At 38.4% G+C, this 21,070-nt stretch overlaps 1 protein-coding gene and 1 long non-coding RNA gene across 2 annotated transcripts; one reads left to right on the top strand and one right to left on the bottom strand.

The window, feature by feature from the left end:
• Positions 1–1,529: 1,529 nt before the first annotated feature.
• LOC114468791 (3-mercaptopyruvate sulfurtransferase-like) lies at positions 1,530–20,773 on the bottom strand. The gene is made up of 2 exons (XM_028455873.1): positions 20,143–20,773; positions 1,530–2,219 (listed from the first exon to the last, which is right to left on the bottom strand). Exons 1-2 carry the CDS (start codon positions 20,729–20,731, stop codon positions 1,921–1,923), a joined length of 888 nt encoding a protein of 295 aa, XP_028311674.1. The 5' UTR covers positions 20,732–20,773; the 3' UTR covers positions 1,530–1,920.
• LOC114468792 (uncharacterized) lies at positions 3,259–10,137 on the top strand. Its single transcript, XR_003674677.1, has 3 exons — positions 3,259–3,397; positions 5,046–5,141; positions 10,081–10,137. It is a non-coding gene; the product is annotated as an uncharacterized LOC114468792 (long non-coding RNA).
• Positions 20,774–21,070: the final 297 nt, after the last annotated feature.

The following is a 21,070-nucleotide window of genomic DNA, read 5'->3' as shown; positions in this document are numbered from 1 at the left end:
TTCTGTTGGCAGCGACAGATAAGAAGACAGAATGATAAGCAGACAGAATGATAACCTTCTGCGACACTTTAGGTCTCAACTCTTGCTTGACCTATTTAGATGTTCACCTGGGCTGTTATCATGTTATTATTTTACAACACGGGCCCTGACACAGTGGTTTCTGTGCTACTGCTCATCAAGTACGCTATCTGTGAACAATGACCGCCGGCAACACCTAGACATATCAGTGCACACAAATGTAAAAGTAAGGTTTAATATTGTTGATTCAGAGAAAGCTATTTAATTAAAGAGTGGAAACAATAGCTAAACTTTCAAGCTTTTATTTCCCAAAATTTATATTTTCCTATATATTTTCTGCAATATCTAAGGTAGAAGTTGAGTGTAAGAAGAAAACAATTCCTATCATCATCTTGGTTGTGAGAAGAATAAGGTTAAATACTTTAAATGAATGATAAAATGAACTTTTCTCCTTTATGTGTTTATTGTTCCAAGAACCCCAACAACATAGTATTTGAGGTTTATTTTCCCAAACTCGACTGTTTTCTGGAGTTTTAGCCTCTGAAAAGTCACTTTCATGATGCTTCTAAAAACAGGCTGTTTTGGGGCCTTCATGCATATGAATGAGTGCGCGTGTCTGTAGATGCTGACTTCACATCACAACTTTATTACTATAGTGATTTTCTTTTGCTATCCACACAAAATTGCACATTTAAGAGGCTATTGTGATTGTGAGTCTGACAAACGCTGCTCCACGGTAAGTGTTTATCACATCATCAGTAGTCTGTCAGCTGTTTCAAACACTCACCAGAGGTGCTACATAACTTTCTTGTTATCCTCACATATTCTAACCACATGAATAGTCCATTTAAGATGACTATTTTGTCCAACCGCATAGGATCACAAACACGTCAGATCATGTGAAAGGAGATACGAGGCGATATAACGGGTACTAAAAATGGAACTGATTGTGAGCGCTCACACTGCGCTTTGACTATCTATATACTGGATTATCTATACACTGAATGTAAATATATTATCTGTGTATATAGGGACTAGTGGTTAAGGGAGCAGGCTTGTAATGGTGGGCTCACTGGTTCTAATCTCCCTGGTCCATCACTGTGGGATGTTGATCAGTCCCTTATATTAACACTAACTGCTCCCTGAGTGCTACACCGTGGCTGCCCACTGCTCCTCAGGGAGGGGTTAAATACAGAGAACACATTTAATGTATATAGCTTTACATATATGACAATAAAGTATCATATATTCTATATTAAACCGCAATGTTTGTTTTACCTGTGAGGTAGTTTGAGAGGGAGGAACTCACATTCTTATAGGGTAGGAGGAGCCAGGATTGTCAGGAGGAGGAGTTTCTGCGATGTGACGTCACAACGTGAGAAAAAGTCAACTCACCTGTTTAAAGCTTACTTTTTACAAAATGTGGAATAACAAGGGAGGGAGGAAACAGAACTTTTTCATCTTTGTCCCTCTGAATGAGGCTAAAGGAATATATATCACTGTAGCAAAACCATTATAAAGTGATTTTTTAATAACACATGCCCCTTTAATGCATTTTATACAAAGATATTTACTCTTCTGGTGAATGATAACTTTTCACCTTTATGTGCAGAGCTGCACAATGCACATGTTTGTGATTAAAGACACTGACAGAAAGTTGTTAAACCATCGTTTGACAAAATAGAACATTAAAGTTTTGCATCATGTACAATAGACTTTTGCTGAATATCTGACAGCTGCTGAAATTATAAAGGCTAGGTTATATTAGTCATGGCTCAGCATAACAAACAGTGCACTTTTTAATTGTGAATACATTGTTATCACTATTAGTGCAAAGTTAAATGATTAGCTTTAATTTCTAAAAAACATTCCCGTATTTTTTTTTTACATTTCTTTTGTCTCTCACACCTTCTTTACCTCTCCCTCTGTGATGATAAACTCTGGAGGTGCCTTTTTAAAATATTCCCCCCACGAGCCATCATAAATACAAACCCCTGAGTGGCCGAGTAGGTGAGCAGCCAGAGCCACGTGACACGCAGTGACTCCGGAGCCACACGTGGCCCACAGCGGCTGCTGCGGGTCCACTCCCACATCTTTGAAAAGCTTGGACAGACTATCTGTGTCCTTCTCCTTCCCAAAGGCATCCATGAATGTTGTAAAAGGCATGCTGACCGCTCCGGGGAAATGTCCAGGCAGGATGTCTGTGAAGAGGAAAACAGTGGATAATAGCGGTGGGGAACTGTACTGTATATTGCATTTAAAAAATATATATATTTTAGTGATATTTAAAAAAAGAAAAAAAAAAGTTTATCTGTTTATTTTGTTTTAACTTTTTTTTTTTTTCACCATTTCTGCATATGTCAGACATAAGCAACTGGTGTCCCGCGGGCCACATGCGGCCCTCGGTCTAATTGTATGTGGCTCCCAAAGTAAAAGTGGAAAATTACACAAAACAAAAGCATTAAAATACAAACAACTACAACAATGCAGGAAAATACAGTAAAAGACTTAGAAAATACTCTAAAAACACACAAAACTATACCCCAAAAATGAACAAAATGACAACAGTAATACATTAAATTACTCCAAAAAACACAAAAACAACAATAAGAATACACAGAATGACTCAAAAAATATACAAAATTACAGTAAATGAAAAAAGTACATAAGACAAGAAAAACAAAGACATGACTCTGCAAACCTACAGTACAAACAAACAAGTAAAACGACAACAGAAATATACAAAAATTGCTCCAAAAAATGCAAAATGACAACATTAATACACAATATGACTCCAAAACACATACATTTTACGTTATAAATACACAAGAGGACAACATAAATGTACAAAATGCCTCATAACAAGCAAGACAACAACAAACACACAATGACAGAAAAACCCATTAATTAATCTAAAAACTGTTCTTTTCTGTGTTAATGCTCAGTTTTGTCATCATTCTAAATGCTGACATGAACGTTGATAATGTGGCCCTGCGATCAAACAAACACATTTTTGTGGCCCCGTTGTGATAGAAGTTTCCACCTCTGACATATGTTGTCGTTGGTTAAACACTACATGTACTCTACATTCACATGCAGTTGAAGAACGCTGTTTGCTTGCGTCCCGAACCTCCAACGCGGCCGACGCAAGAGTTGGGATTGTTGAATTTATGGCAGAATTCACGGCGCGTCCACCAATAAGGAGCTTTCTCCAACAGTGACGCATTTCGCTACAGGACTGTAGGACCGGAAACACAACACAACTACAAGCTCGCGGTCTGTGCTTGCGCTGAGCTGTGTAACCCAGCGGAATGTTACCATAGAAACAGGAATATAAATGACTATGACTGGAGGATTAGTGAGGAGGTCGGTGTCTCGGGTAAGTTATTTAAACTTCTTACAATGGTAAATATTTCTCCGCGCAAAATGTGTAATGTTCAAACAAGCAGTGCCAGTGCACGTGCAGAGATGGAAGTAGCTTCATCGCTCTAAAGCTCTGGCAACATGCCAAGACGAGGGGTCTTGGAGGAGCAGGTCACAGGGTACAACGCACAATAGTACATGTTTGCACAGCCAGAAACAATCGGTCAAGGACCCATTGAGTTCGGACCCTAGCGTTTTTTTTTTTTTTTTTAAACCACAGCACCATCTAGAGGCCGGATGTCTGAGCCGGAGGCTGGGGGTCTGGGACCCAGTGGTTTACGTCCGTGATATTTTTGCCAAAATTACAGTTTTTAAACACGTTTTTAATTATTCTTGAAAATTGATACGCATTAGCACATATGATCATGCAATTAACATGCAGTTATTAACCTTATACATAACTAAAACCTGCCAAATATGAGTTGTGTCCAAATATAATCTATGCAAGCTGCTCACTGGTTTATTTCACACAGTTAAATAAATAAATGAAAATACCACAAATGTCATTTTTTTCTTTTTTATATACTGTATATATATAATTTTTTTAATGTTTCCCCCCCCCCACTAACAATGTAGTTAATCAGTTCACCAAACAATATCAATATTTCATAAGCTGATTAAAGCATAAAGGTAACACACTAAAAAAACACACTTTTACACAACACATTAATGGAGCATATATATTTTATATAAATAATATATTATTAAAGCACTACACCAGGTACAATGTTATTGCATGGGGCGCTAATTATTTTGAAGCTTTAATGACGAAAAAAATTCCGACCACTGCATTAACCTCTCCTACAGTTAGCATAACTTTGATATTTTTAATTAACCACCATTTTGTTTCACATGGTTAAATGTTGAGTAGTCTGCATCAGAACTGAACAGAGTCTGCCTGTGTCCCTGAAGGCATCACGGCTTTGCCCATGCCTGCCTCTCCTCTCTCCTTTTCACAGCACATTGTGTGCACTGCCAGGCATCATTTACAGTAGATACGATTCAGAACTAAAACAATGTGCTTATCGCCATCCATCTTGAGACTAAAGTTCACACTCTAAGTCCAGCTCATAAACCTGTGTTCCCAAACATCCAGCCTTTAGTTGGTGCTGTGGCAAAAAAAAAAAAACAACTGTAGGGTCCAAAACCGCGGGTCCTAGACCGATGGTTTCCGGCTGTGCAAACATACTCCTAACTCCTCGTACAACCACCCCGAAGAAGCAGCAGCAGCAGCAGCAGAGCTGTCAGATGCTGGAGGTCTGTGGTCATGCAGCAATAAACCTAAAACCTCCAACAGTTGGAAAAAATACTGAATTTATGTCCTGTTTTTGTCCCCCCACTTTTACTTATATATTTATTTTTATGAATTACTTTATTTGTTGCAGTAGTAGAGGTAGTAGTTATTTTCATAATAATAATGTGGCTCATGTATTTTAATGCTTTTTTACATCATGGCAAGATTAAAATAGGCTTTTAATTCTGTTTTTTAAACCAGGTTTGATCATGTGTATGAAATTGCACTTTCCCCATTTAAATGAACTAATCAAATGTAATTAAGTGTGAAATACACATGCTGTGAAATAATTAAAATTTTCTCTTGACAGAACCATCTGTCACAGCCATCACACCAGGCTCAGAGAGACCGCTGCCTTCTGCTGCTGCAGTGCGGGCTGATACTTTGCCTGCTTCTGCACCTACAGGTGCGACAGGTTCTACATTATTATTACAGGAGCAGTGCATATTAACCAACAGTGTTACAGCATAACAGGGTTGTTGAAATAATTGATTTGGCGATATATTGCGATATTATGATTCTCGGATCGACTCAAAATGCATCTATAGATTTTTTTTATTTATTTATTTTTTTACCTTTATTTAACCAGGAAAGTCTTTTCCACTGCAGGAGACATTGCAACTACACAAAAAAGTGCACTGAAACCTGAGCATGTTGACCAGCTTGTGTTTTTTCAATAAAATCTAAAAAGAAAGCACTAACTTTCTGCATTTATTTGTTGTTCTAGGCATATACCTCAGTTAAGTTGCACTTAAGTCAAAGTTATTTTGGAAGCCACAGGCAAATTACGATGCTGCTTGTTTCTTATGGTTTTTGTTTTTTTTATGTTGTTCGTTTCCATCTTACTCTATTACTATATGAATTATGATCAGGGAATTTAAAATAGAGTTGGTAATGTGAATTAAACGCAAAAAGATTTTGACCCAGCTATAGAAGTCAAAATGTGACGTTGCTTTTCTTCAAGAAACAAAACTATCAGATGTAGAACATATAAAACTACGAAGTGACTGGGTGGGTAATATTTTTTTTTCATCATATTGTCAAGCCAAAAGGGGCACAGCCATCTTGATTCATAAAAATATTCCCTTTATTTTAGAATATGAAGAAAAAGATCCCGAAGGCAGATTCACTTATTACTGGGTTCATTTCAAATAAACATGTAGCTTTACTAAATGTCTATGCTCCTAAAATAGATACACCTACATTTATATCCCAGATAATTTTATTATTGAACCAACATTGTAAAGATTTTGGTATCTTGCTGGGGATTTTAACTGCATAATGGATGATAATATGGACAAATCTTCCTCTGCAGCAAACACCAATCTCCAGGCATCAAAAGTTCTGTTTAAGTTGACTAAATAAACTGGTTTAACAGACGTCTGGCGGTTTTCAAAGCCAACTGTAAAGGACTACACTTTTTACTCACATCCACATCACTCTTACTCAAGACTAGATTATGTTTTTAACTCTCAACAATCACTACGAGCCGTCCAAGCATGCCAGATAGATCCAAATGTTTTATCTGATCATTCCTTATTGCATTTAAAAATTGATTTACTTTTAAATATTCCAAAAACTCCACGATGGGGATTTAATATTTCGTTGCTACATAGTGAGGCATTTACCTCCTTTTTGCAAAATAGAATAACAGACTTTTGGGAGAATAATAAGAATTGTCTTATTTGGGATGCTGCGAAGGCTACTATCTGTGGCTATATTATTTCTTACTCTTCACATAAAAAAAAAAAAACCTCCCATGCATATAGAGAGGTAGGGATGTAACAATTCACTCAACTCCCGATACGATTCGATTCACGATACTGGGTTCACGATACGATTCTCTCACGATTTATTTTACAAAATGGGACTGTAGACAAAAATTCCTTTATTTTTTGGGGGAAAAAAAACTAGAAAATACTGTACTCTCTCTTGATAAACTATTCAAAACAATGCAATTTAACTAAAAACAAATCTTGAATGAAATAAATAAAGGAATAATACAAATGAAGAAGCCTATTAATTTAATAATTCTATAATAATAATAATATAATTCTATAGTAAACAATGCAAAACTACATAATAGTTCCTTTTCTTTTTAAAAGTGCAACTGAAAATGTACTTTGTGCTTTAACAATTGGACTTTAAAAAACAAATCACTGCACTGTATTTACGTCATATTTGTTTGGACCAGCAGAGGGCGCTGGTAACCCAGTAGTCAGTTGGCATGCAGATATCCTTGCAGTGAAGAAGACATGCTGTGCTAGCAGATAGAGCTAATAGAAAAATGTGACTTTTACAGATATTCACGTAATATTACAGATATTCTTTCGGTGCTAAAGGGGTAAAGAATCATTTAAATGGTAAATGGTAAATGGACTTGATTTATATAGTGCTTTATAACCACACTGAAACAGTCTCAAAGCGCTTTACATATCAGCTCATTCACCCAATCACTCTCACATTCACACACCAATGGGACAGGACTGCCATGCAAGGCGCTAGTCGACCACTGGGAGCAACTTAGGGTTCAGTGTCTTGCCCAAGGACACTTCAGCACATAGTCAGGTACTGGGATCGAACCCCCAACCTCTCAATCAGAAGACTACCCTCTACCACCTGAGCCACGGTCGCCCTAATTTATGAACATGTTAAAGAGTAGAAGGCAGCCAGAAAGAAAGTAGTAGCAGATTCCACCCGCCGCCTACACTTTTAGACGAGAAGGATATATATATATATATACTGTATATTATAGCTTATTATGAATCAAAACACTAGTTTTAGGAGTTGCTGCTTTTACTTCTCAGAACAACATGTAAAGCTCAGTTAGATTAATTAATGAGTGACACATATTGATCAGCTGTTTGTTAATAAATGTCCCTATGTAGCATTTTGCATCAGCAAATTTAACCCAGAATTCTCTTTCTGGTCAGACTTTATTTGATAAAATTATCTAGATTTATATCATATATCAGCATTTTGAGAAAATATATTGAGATATGAGTTTTGGTTTATATCACCAGCCCTAGTAGGAATGTTCACAGCATTTCAATGTTAATAAAGTCGACCTACCAGATTCCAATCACATAATTGTAAGTAAGAAGTGCTGTACAGAGTTGTGGTAAAAGTACAAGTGCAACACAACAGAATAATAAAACAAGAGTGCATAAACATCATAAGAACAGCAACATTAAAGATTAAATAAAAATTTAAATCCAGTAACTAAAAGCTTTACTGTAAAGTGTAGTCTTCAACAGTATTTTAAAAGTGTCCACACAGTTGAGCTCCCTGAGAGACTGGGAGCTACAGTCTGGAACGCCAGGTCTCCTCTGGTTTTAAATTTAGTTTTTGGGGTCTTTAGGAGACCCTGACCTGAAGACCGAAGGCATCGCCCTGATGAGTAGGGGCACAACAAGTCCGAGATATATTTAGGGGCCTGACCATGTAATGGTCGGAACGTGAGAACTAATATTTTATATTCTATGCAAAACTTAACTGGAAGCCAGTGCAGAGTAGCAAGAATGGGGGTGATGTGGGATGTTCTAGAAGCACCAGTTAAAAGTCTGGCACCAGCGTTCTGAACGATCTGGAGTCTGTTTTGGGTCGACTTATTAAAACAAGTAAAAACAGAATTACAGTAGTCAATACGAGATGATATAAATGCATGTATGACCAGTTCCAGATCTGATTTTGATAAAAGATGCCTCACTTTAGAGATATTTCTCAGGTGGTAAAAACAGTTTTTAGTCAGTTGACGACAATGTCCCTCCAAAGACATGGACTGATCAAAAACAACCCCAAGGTTTCTGAGGCTGGTTTTAACAGATGAGCCCAGATCACCAAGAGAGTTTTTAATTAGAGGATGTTTTTATCAGGAGCAATGATCAGAGTTTCTGTTTAGTTTGAATTTATCTGGAGATAATTTGATGACAACCAGTTTTTGATACAGGATATACAGTCTAAGAACTCTGATAAAAAGTGAAACTCTGAGTCATTAAAGGAGCAGTACAACTGGATATCGTCAGCATAAAAATGATAAGACACATTTTTAAAACCACGGATCAACCGACCAAGAGGCATCAGATACAGTAAAAACAAAACAGGCCCCAGAACAGAGCCCTGGGCTACTCCACATGACAGGTTGGACATATTGGACATAACATCGTTAATAGCAACATTAAAGGTTCTTCCATTAATGTAAGAGGTAAACCATTGGAGAACAGTACCAGAAAACCCCATCTCAGATTTGAGTGGATCAACCAGTATACTGTGATCTACAACATCAAAGGCAGCTGTCAGATCAAGCTACAGTCTGGAACGCCAGGTCTCCTCTGGTTTTAAATTTAGTTTTTGGGGTCTTTAGGAGACCCTGACCTGAAGACCGAAGGCATCGCCCTGATGAGTAGGGGAACAACAAGTCCGAGACATATTTAGGGGCCTGACCATGTACTGCTCGGAACGTGAGAACTAAAATTTTATATTCTATGCGAAACTTAACTGGAAGCCAGTGCAGAGTAGCAAGAATGGGGGTGATGTGGGATGTTCTAGAAGCACCAGTTAAAAGTCTGGCAGCATTTTAATTATATTTAGTAAGTGGTTGATAAGTGGGTATTTTAGATTTCTTGCACACTTGTCTTAAAATATAAGGTATACTGGAGCTTGGTTGAGCGGGTGAGACGGCTTGTAGTGGGCGCCAGAAAATTCCCCTTATTTTCAAATTCAAAACTTGACAGGTATGCATGGCTGGTGTGGAAGGATGTGAAGAAACATTTAAATATCCTGTCAGCTCCATCTCTACCATCCCCACTATGTTCAAATCCGGATATCCCTGAGCAAATAAGAAGTATTGGTTTTTTATACTGGGCATCAAGTGGTGTCACCAACTTTGCAGGCTTGTTTTCAATAAAATAAAATCTTTTGATCAATCGAGGAATGAATTCAATAATCCAACTAGAGACTTTTATAAGTATCTCCAATTCCTAAATTACATAAATTCCCTGTTAAAGGAAGAAAAGCTAGATCTCAGCTCGATCACTAAAAATTTTAAACTTATTCATAAATTTTATTATACATCGGTGCATCTCCAGAAAATGTAAAAAACAAAAAGCTACATTGATCCATCTGCTTTGGAAATGTGAAGATAACAGTTTTCGGAAAGACGTACACCATGTAATCCAAGAGATCACAAGAATTTTATTTGTTATGTCACCATCATTTTTATTTGTTAAATCTGTGTCCCGATAATCTTTTTGATAGGGCTACTGAGTCTTTGTTAATAGTTAATTTGTCACTGGCAAGGAAATGTGTTCTTCTAAAACGAGGAGGACATTTCTACATGCATACAGATCTCAAGACAACTCTCCATTGAACTCTACAGCGACGACATGGAACTCATCAACTGGTCATTGAGCACCATTGACAAAATCTTCTCAACGAGGCAATTGCTTCAGCACGAAATACCGTGTCCAAAGGACACATACCCAAGTGGATATGTCGTGGACGCACGAGGGAGAAGCCAGATGCTCTGTCTCTCCCAGCTGAAAGTGGAAGATGTGGAGGACAGCTATCTGCTAGGAGTCATGATCTTTGGCCTGCTAATGATGGAGGTATGTGTCTGTGCATGTGCCTTCCGGATGGATCGTAAGCTGAGGCGACTCTCAGAGGATATGAAGGTTCTCCGAGAGAAGAAGAACTTCACGTTTGGAGAGTTGGAGGAACGTAAACAATGACTGGAAAAGAAAGCTCGTGGAAATACGGGGGAAAAAGACTGTGAAGAGGAGTAACAGCAGGAACAATGACTGCAGACGAGAACACATCACAAAAAAAAAAAAAAAAAAAAAAAAAAAGGGAAGAAACGAGGTTGGATGTAAAATTATCTGTGTTCAAATTAGGGGACGGATCTAGATAAGCATAATGCTTTTTTCCGTCGCCCTTTCCGGCATGAAAAAAGGACAAAAAAATATAAAAAATAAAAAATAAAAAAAAAAGAAAAACAATGTGATTTTGCTCTGAATGTCAAATGAATTTCTGTGAATGCAACCATGTCGGAAATGAACTGAATAAATAAAAAAATAAAAAATAAAATGGTCATCTTCTGAGATACCTACAATAGAAATGTGGTTAACTCCGATATCTTCGATTTTCCCTTTAGAAAAATTAACTTTTGAGATTAATGAGAAACAAGATATGTTTTGGCAAATATGAACACCTATACAATCCTATTTACAAATGTGATCTAATTGTTGTTTTTTTTGGGTTAGGTCCTTTTTGTGTTTTTGTGGTTATTTACTTTTGTCTTGCTTTTTGCAGCATCAATTTATTATAATATTTATTGTGTTTGTGACTGTGGTAACGATGATGGCAATGTCAATTGTTGTCATCGTTGCTATACGGCATATATGTTGTGCAGGCTCGGAGGACGATGGTATACTCTGCAGAATGCACAGGTATTCTGTTGAGTACCTACATCGTCTGCTTTGCCTGTAATTGTGTATAACGAGTATAAGAAGGGTGTGAGCTCTGTGTTCTGCACTTTATTGTTTTTGTGTGACTTTTGTGACGCCTTGATTGTTTTTTGAACTTATTGTCATACAAATATAAAAGAAAATCTTAACAAAATATGAAAATAAAAAAGCCACAGGCAGATTGTATGTTATTTTTTTTATTTTAAGTTGTTTGCATATGGCATGTTAAAGCCAATGTTTGAGTGTAAAATATGCCAATAAAATGTCATACATAATGTTCTCATAGTTGTTTCTTAAGTCATATATATTTAAAAGAAATCGCAATAATAGCCTTATACTTTAATATCGGGATATATCGTATTGTATCGTACCTTGACCTATGTATCGGGATACGAATGGTATCGCCAGATGCCAGGCAATACACACTCCTACTGCATAATATGCCATGATTAGCCAAAATGCTAATATGTCATTGTAGTCATTAGCCAAATGTACAGAGAAACTACGAAAGACTACAAAAAAGTGCAGGATTAAAAAATAAAGCATTATTTTATATAGTATCAGCTAGGAATATGCGATATTTTATCGTTCATGATTTATTGTCAGAAACACCGGTAAGATTTTGTCATCCCACGATATAAATGATAAATTGTCGGAAATTAGCGAGGGCGGCGGGCCATTTGTCCCTCAATTTAGCCAAGAATGCCCAAAAAAACCTTGTTCCACGGGCCAAAACTGCCCCCAATTGTTGTCAACTTATTATTCTCTGGAGCGGAACGTTGTTTACAGAAGCTCTGCCATGCACCGCCACCGCCCCCTTCACACACCGCCGTCTGTCTGTGTGTAATGTGATTGTCACAGCTACCTGAAACTACAGTGCTGCGATACATCATGAACTACTACTTGGTTAAAACCAGCGAACCATCCAACAAAGTGAACCAATCCCAGTTCCTCCGTCAGATCCACCCAAAATTCCACAAACACGGGGACAGAGATGAACCTGTAGCAACAATTATGAACTCAACTAAAGCTAACTATGCTAAGCTAACCCACCGACACAGACTGAGCTAAGAGCTAACGCTAACCACTCCATATAAGGAACAGACCAAGTAAAAAGAACATGTCTTACTGTCATAAAACCACAGAGAACCAACAATTTGTTTATGGTTCGATTTAATACTTGTATAGAAGGATAAAAGCTAAACATGTCACAAGTTGTGTGAAATAAACGTTAGCATAAATAATAATGTCACTATTCATTTGTCCCAATTTGTGAAATTCAATATTTTGTAATTATATTTCATGTGGTTTAATTATAGGAAATCAGAGATATTTATCAATTATAACTTTATGTAACTCATTATCAGATAAATGAAACTAGATTCAGCAGCAGTAAAAACACTAAGTTATTTTTGCTTTTCATGTGCTTTTTTTTTTTAGAAAATAATTTTATTTTAAATGAGGAAATAAATGAATTACATACAATAACACTAATAGTAATCCACATGCACAAATATATTCCATAAAATATCAGCTCATGAGCTCTGAGTCAGCAGCTATTGTAGCCTTTTTTAAACATGTCTAATGTTGATGTATTCAGATTTATTTGTGTTTGTAAGGAACCTGTTTACACGAAGTTGTTTTTTTTATTATTTTTTATTTATCGTACTTTTTATCGTTATTGTGATAAATACCAGAAATTATCGGGATAATTTTTTTTGTCATTATCGCCCATCCCTAGTATCAGCAGGATGGTCCAACAGTGAAGCAGTCGAACAAATGCCAATGACGGTATCAACAAGAAAGAATAAAAGCAACAAAGACAAAACATACAATATGTTATCTAAAGTAGAGAGATAAGAAGGCAGCGGAAAATGTCAAAGCACTACAGGTGGAAAGTAGCATTTGTTTTTTGACCTGATATAATACATCTTTCCTTTTTAGTCAATAAAAACATAATACCATATGCAATAAATGTACAGAACACATACATGCAAGGTTGCCACAAGATGGCAGCGATAGTTTTTAATGCTGACAGATTAGATTTTTTTTTAATCAGACAATTTTTAAGGTGATTGCAAAATAAACCAAATGCATTTTTTTTTACAATTAGAGATTTACCTTAAAAGATATTAGGGTTTGGAAATGTAGGAATTTTACTAAATCTTATTTCACAGATATGAAAAAAGTTAGCTCAAAAGAAATACTAATTTGACTGATAATGAATGTTTGTGTTCATTGTTACAAAAACACCATTTAAAAGTAGTTTATATATTATCAAATTCAACTCATTCTGCCTTTAATATAGAATTTACTTTAGTTGCTAATTTTTTTGTGTAACATTTCAGACTTGTCAACATTCTCATTGCCCTGTGTTCTTTAAAGGCGTGTGACGTAATGACGCAATCACACAACGTGCAGTGATTTAGAGTTGGAAAAGTGTATGCGTTGCTGCAGGAGCAACGCTCTCCGTTGTCTGTCACCACGTAAAAGTTGGAAGCCATCCAATTCCACAACCGAGTCCGTTGTTGAGCCACAAATCCATAAACGTCCCCATCGTTTCCTCCTCAGTTCACAAGCGATGTCTGGTCTCGCCGCATAGGCTGGTGTAGCATTAGCACGGAGTGCTAACAGCTGATGTGTGTAAACAATGGGTCAGTGGCTCCAAGCAGTGATTCCCAACACGATCGGCAGCAGAAAAAGTAGTGCAGTTTGTATTTAAATATATGACAATAAAGAATAATATATTGTGGTGACTGTTTTTCACGTTCATAATTCACCCAGTAAATGGGGAGTGATGGGGGAACTTATTGTGTTGTGAAGGGTGTTTCCAGGGGGAAGTATTTTGTGTGTTGCACATGCTGCTCTCTTCTGTGTGTTAGAGAGGCGAAGAAGAGCCTGTGCTGAATACTCTACCTCCGACTCCTTTTCTTCGACAGAACTTTTTCAACTTTGACCCTCTGAATGAGGCTAAAGGGATTTATAGCACTAGCAAAATCATTAGAAAGTGAATTTTTTTCATCATACCTCCCCTTTAATGCACTTTAGATTTTTTTAAATGCATGTTTGTTTTATTTGAAGGAATAATATAAATGAAAAACTTTGTTGTGCTTTTTATGAAAAGCAAAGGCTACTGGAATATTGAAAACATTTATTTAAAAAAAACATGTCTAAAAATGTTTTCTAGGCTATTTATGCACTATTTCAAAAAAATAGTGCAAAACTTAACCACATTCGATATTCGACCAAGCGTTTATACTTTATTCAGCTTCAGCCACAAACTTTCATTTTGGTGCATCACCAGTTATAAATGAAGTTAGGCTCTTAGTTTTTTATGGGTGGCTCTTTAAAGAGTCGTTGTGGGTCAGTCGTGTGGAGGACATGACTATTGTTGCCATGGCAGTGCTCCCTCCTCACAGAAGTGGACCATGAACACTTCTCTCGTGTCCACTGCCTGGTCGCATTGTTGACGCCCATCTGCCGCACACCTGGAAGTGGTTCTTCTCCATGAGCTGCAGGTACCTGCCTATCTCCAGCTATCCTCATGAAGTTGTGAAGGACACAAGTTGTCTTCACACCCTTCTCTGCAACCTCTGGGAAGATTTCCAGGTGACTGTGAAACATTCTCCACTGCGCAGACCAAATCTCAAATGCATCCTCCACCACCAGCCGGGCCTGGGAGAGTCCTGTGAAGATGTGCTGCTCTGGGGTAAGGCCGCCACATCCAGGAAAAGGGAGCATCAAATTCCTGAATGAAGCTTAAATGTCAGACCCACTGAGTGATGATGTTCCTTGTTTATTGGTTTTAAAGGTGTGAGTCAACTTCCATTTTTGCATTAAGAAAATTGAAATCGCAATAGTTACTATTGAATTGCAATACCTAATCTAGGACAACATATTGAGATTTAAGATATGTCGAGTTTGCTATTTTGGTGATATAGAAAAATCGGCAATACTGATTTGTTTTATTTCATAGCTTATTACATATTTTAAATACTTGTTTTAGGAAACACTGTTTTCACTACTTCTCAGAATAGCTTGAAAATCTCAGTCCTAACCCAGATCTACCACTAAACAAGCCACATTACAGATCTTACTCACACGTACTGTCCCTTATAGGAGAAAAAGACTAAAGTGGCACATATTGTGCAGCCATTTCTTCATAAATGTGCCAGTCCCATTGAGCATTTGTTTCCTCCTTTTGTGTATTTTGTTGTCCTATGTATTTTTGTTGTTTTTTGTGAATGTTTTTGTGGATGTGGAGGTGTCTTTTTGTGTCCTTTTGTGTATTTCTCCATTTGTTTTTTTGTATTTTCATTGTCCCCTTTTGCATTTTTTTCCCTTCTTTTGTGTATTTACAAAACCCCCGTAAGGCTTGTGGACCAGACTCTGTCTCTCCTTCCACCTTAAAGCACTGTGCTGATCAGCTGTCTCCAGTGTTCACAGACATTTTTAACACCTCACTGGAGACATGCACCGTACCAGCCTGTTTTAAGGCCTCCACCATCGTTCCTGTCCCTAAAAAGCTGAGGATCACAGGACTTAATGACTACAGACCCATCGCTCTGACATCTGTGGTCATGAAGTCCTTTGAACGCCTCATGCTCTCCCACATCAAGGACATCACCGACCCCCACCTGAACCCCCTGCAGTTTGCTTATAGATCCAACAGGTCTGTAGACGATGCTGTAAACCTGGCTCTCCACTTCATCCTCCAGCACCTGGACTCCCCAGGCTCCTACGCCAGGATCCTGTTTGTGGACTTCAGCTCTGCTTTCAACACTATAATCCCAGCTCTCCTTCAGGACAAGCTTTCCCAGATGAACGTGCCAGACTCCACCTGCAAGTGGATCACAGAATTCCTGTCTGACAGGAGGCAGCACGTGAAGCTGGGAAAAACCATCTTTGCTCCCCGGACCATCAGCACTGGATCTCCTCAGGGCTGTGTTATTTCTCCTCTGCTCTTCTCCCTGTACACCAACAGCTGCACCTCCTCTCACCAGTCGGTCAAACTCCTGAAGTTTGCAGATGACACGACCATCATCGGTCTCATCTCTGATGGAGACGAGTCTGACTACAGGTGGAGACAGACCAGCTGGTGTCCTGGTGCAGCCAGAACAACCTGGAGCTCAACGCTTTAAAGACAGTGGAGATGATAGCAGACTTCAGGAAGAACCCAGCCCCCCTCACCCTGGGAGACTGTACAGTGAGCTCTGTGGAGTACTTCTGCTTCCTGGGGACCATCATCACTCAGGACCTCAAGTGGGAGCTGAACATCAGCTCCCTTATCAAAAAAGCTCAGCAGAGGATGTACTTCCTGCGACAGCTGAAGAAGTTCATTCTTCCAACAAAGATGATGGTGAACTTCTACAGCTCCATCATCCAGTCCATCCTCTGCTCCTCCATCACCATCTGGTACGCTGCAGCTACGGCCAAGGACAAGGCCAGACTGCAGCGTATCATCCACTCAGCAGAGAAGGTCATCGGCTGCAATCTGCCCTCTCTCTAAGACCTGTACGCCTCCAGGATTCTGAGGCGTGCAGGAAAGATTGTGGCCGACCCCTCCCACCCCGGTCATAAACTGTTTCAATCTCTCCCTTCTGGAAGAAGGTTTCGGTCCATCAGGACCAGAACCTCCAGACACAAAAACAGCTTTTTTCCCACTGCCACCATCCACATGAACACACCCCAAGTCACCCACTGAGCCCCCCCCCCACCCGATCACCACCTCCATGATGACATTATCTGCTGCACTGTATATATATATATATATATATATATATATATTTATCCTATTTATCCTTTATTCTCTATCTATCCTTTATTTATCCCTCATCCTTTATATTTATCATTATTATTATTAGGGATGTAACGATTAATCGTAAGGCAGTTAAAAATCGATTCATAGGTATCACGGTTGATATCGATTTTCTGAAAATTGAATCGCAGTACTTTTTTTTAACCAGCAGAGGGCAAGTGTACAAGTGTAGGCGGCGGGCGGAGTCTGCTAATACTTTCTTTCTGGCCGCCTTCTACTCTTAAATATGTTAATAAATGATTCCTTAACCCTTTAGCACCGAAAGAATATCTGTAATATTACTTGAATATCTGTAAAAGTCACGCTTTTATATTAGCTCTGTCTGCTAGCATAGCTTCTCTTCTTCACTGCAAGATATCTGCATGCCAACCGACCACTGTGTTACCAGCGCCCTCTGCTGGTCCAAACAAATATGACGTAAATCAGTGTAATCACGGTTTTTTTTTTAAAGTCCAGTTGTTAAGGCACAAAATACATTTTCAGTTGCACTTTTAAAAAGAAAAAGAACTATTATGCAGTTTTGCATTGTTTATTATAGAACCAGAAATTAAATTAATAGGCTTCATTTTCATTTCTATTATTCCTTTATTTATTTCATTCAATATTTATTTTTAGTTAAATTGTATTGTTTTGAATAGTTTATCAAGGGATTCTTTTGACAATGAAATATAATACAGTATTTTCTAGTTTTTTCCCAAAAAAAAATTTGTCTACATTCCCATTTTGTAAAATAAATCGTGAGAGAATCGTATCGTGAACCCAGTATCGTGAATCGAATCGTATCGGGAGTTGAGTGAATCGTTACATCGCTAATTATTATTATTATTGTTGCTGGGTTGTTCTTTGTTTTTTTTTCTTTATTTTTTTTATTTTTTATTTTTTGTTTGTTTTGTGCACCAACTACCAAGACAAATTCCTTGTACTGTCCTTAAAACTGTACATGGCCATTAAAAACATTTCTGATTCTGATTTGATCCGATATCAGCACAAATCATACATACTTTTATTACTTATTTTGTAGTGTGGAATGATAGAAAAGGTTTGATCAAGTGATATTAACAGAAAACAATAGTAGGTTACTTTGTTGGAGTGCTAGAGCGGAATATATTATCAGAGAGCTTGTTGGAGTGCTAGAGCGGAATATATTATCAGAGAGCTTATATCGGTGATTTTAGATGCAGTCCGATAAAATTCGAAATTCGTTTTCTGGCTGATATCGGACCGATATCCGATATCAATATCGGATCGGGAAATCTCTACTGTTTATCATCATGAACGTGGAGCTTTTACTGTATGGAAACTCATGCGTCATTTTGCATTTAAATAGGAAAAAGAGAAGGCTATCTCAGAACAATGAAAATGTTGCCGTCATAGAGGGATTCCACGTCCAATCTGAAGAAACATCTAAAGGTAAATTTGTTGAAACACACAGAAATACAAGCTTTGTTAGCTTGTTAACCTGTCGGTACTTCCACTTACTGCTAAAACACTGCTATACGTAACTAGTATTGGGGGGGATTGGACTGTAGGTGCTGAAGTTAGTCCTGAAAAAGCTTAATCACCAAGTTCATATTGTAACATCCGTATGGTCGTTGTAAAGAAACTGGACCGATTCATAAACACAAGCGCACACCGTTATAATCCGGTCACTGTCGGCCGTGACCATACCAAATAAAACACAGAGGGGTGAATCACGAGTGACCCATCATGTGACCTAAACTAGCCAATGAATGGTGCTACGTACGGATAGCCACTGCCAAAATAAAGACTAAAAGGGGTACACGGGGCAATATTTTGGGAAACACTGTTCTAGATTCTTCCTAACAAACAACTCATTGCATTGACTTATAATAATAAAGCCGTGGTTATTGTTACGAAATCATATCAATAGACTGCCAGTCTATGCATACGCAGCACCCCTCATTGGTCAGATTAGGTGATGTGATAGGTGCACCACGTGACTTCAAGTTCCGTCAGTTTTATTTGAGCTCATCTTTCTTTTTAGCTACCCCGCTAACCATTTTATTTTAGCCCTAACTGAGGAAATACCCTAAAATGTATTTTTAAAGGTGGAATATGTTGTGTTAAATATGTTAAAATGAAAAAAAATAAATATATATATATATGTCAAAAGTTGGATTCAAACCCAAGTTAGCGGAAGGAAGAATTCATCAGTCAGGCGCCTTAGACCACTCGGCCATCCTGGCATGGTGGAAAGGTCCGGAAACGTACTCATAATCCCGGGGGCTATTAATAAAGAAACGTATCAATAGCCCCCAGGACTATTGATACGGAAAAGTATGTTTTCCAGACCTTTTCTACATAAGCGTAATGTACCTGGGTTCTTCCACCGTGCCAGGATGGCTGAGTGGTCTAAGGCAGTGGTTCCCAAACGATGTGCCATGAGGCGAGACCGGGTGTGCTGTGGGATTTTGTGACAACCATACATTTATTGCAATATACAACTACACAAAAATGATTATTTTAAACTCTATACCTCAATTTAGAAAAAATAAAAAAATGTTAATAAATATTTCATGAGTAACATAGTTGTCTTTGTCACATTTTATTTGGCATTAGTAAATAATTATGCACATTTACAGATATTGTACATGATATGAGTTATAACACGTGTTATAAAGGCTATTTTGCACAATAGGTGTGCCTTCACAATTTTACTTGCGTACCTTGGGCACAAAAAGTTTGGGAACCACTGATCTAAGGCGCCTCACTCAAAGATTCTTCCTTCCGCTAAAGTGGGTTCAAATCCCACTTTTGTCATATATATTTTTTCATTTTAACATATTTAACACGGCAAATTCCACCTTTAAAAATACATGAAAGGGAAAAAAGAAACATTCTAAGGTCTTTCCTGGGTTTGGGTTACAACTAAAATAAAAGGGTTAGCGAGGCAGCTGAAAATAAATATGATCTAAAATAAATCTGACAGAACTTTAAGTCACGTGTTGCACCTACCACGTCACCTAAACTGGCCAATGAGGGGCGCTGCATACCGATAGACTGGCAGTCTTCCTAATAAGAATTGCTCTGCCATGTTTTAGTGATCTGACTGTGTGTGAACTCCAGAGGACATGTCTGAATGTAACCTGTGTAGATCAACTCACCATCTCTAGGCTCAGGTTCGGTTCCTCTGAACCGTCCAGCAGACCTGGCATCCACCACCTGGACCTCCTTGGTTCCGATGTTCTCCATCACGTCCTCGTAGGTCTTCACCCATTCCTGATTCAGAGAGGCCTGGAAGTGTGTCGGCTCTGGTTTGCAGCTGTCAGCCGTCACCGGGTGTCCGTCACTGACCCAGTTTTTCCAGCCTCCGTCCAGCACCGACACCAGGCCGTGCCCGAACAGCCGGAACATCCACCACACCCGGGGTGCGGAGTACGAGCCAAAATCACTGGTGTCATACACCACCACGTGCGTGTCGTTCCCAATGCCCAGCTCACCCACATACTGGGAGAAGTGGGTGGAAGTGGGCAGCATGTGGTCGAAGGCAGAGTTCTGGTCTGAGCAAGAGTCCAAGTCAAAGAACGAGGCTCCAGGGATGTGTCTCTGCAGGAACTCAGCCCGCGGGTTCCGGTTGGCTTTGGGCAGGTACCATGAAGTGTCCAGGACCCGAAGTTTGGGTCCAATCAGGTTGTTTTTGAGGGCATCAGCCAACCACTGACCCGAGACCAGCGCACGAGCCTGAGCCGCCATGATGACGCACGAGCACGTATCTACAGACTGTGAGAACTAGAGGGAAACCATAGACATCAATAGTATAGATAGGCATAGACTGGGAGCATTAGAGGAAAACCATAGACATATATATATTGTGATATCAATAGTGACTAATTTCACCTGTACTAGTACAACATTGTATGAAATACAATTTTTTGCTTTTTTTAAATTTGTGAGAACAAGTAAATGGTAACTAACTGTAACTCAAGTATCAAATATCAAAAACAAGTGGTATGTTTATCAAACTGTCAAATTACATTTTTCAAAAACCGTTTTCTATTTAAAGTGCAAAAAGTTCCACTCTGCAAACACCAA

This window comes from Gouania willdenowi, chromosome 8, assembly GCF_900634775.1.
Source record: "Gouania willdenowi chromosome 8, fGouWil2.1, whole genome shotgun sequence".
In the NCBI taxonomy this organism is placed as follows: domain Eukaryota; kingdom Metazoa; phylum Chordata; class Actinopteri; order Blenniiformes; family Gobiesocidae; genus Gouania; species Gouania willdenowi.
Note: the sequence above shows the minus strand (reverse complement) of the source record. Positions and strands in the feature narration are given on the sequence as shown.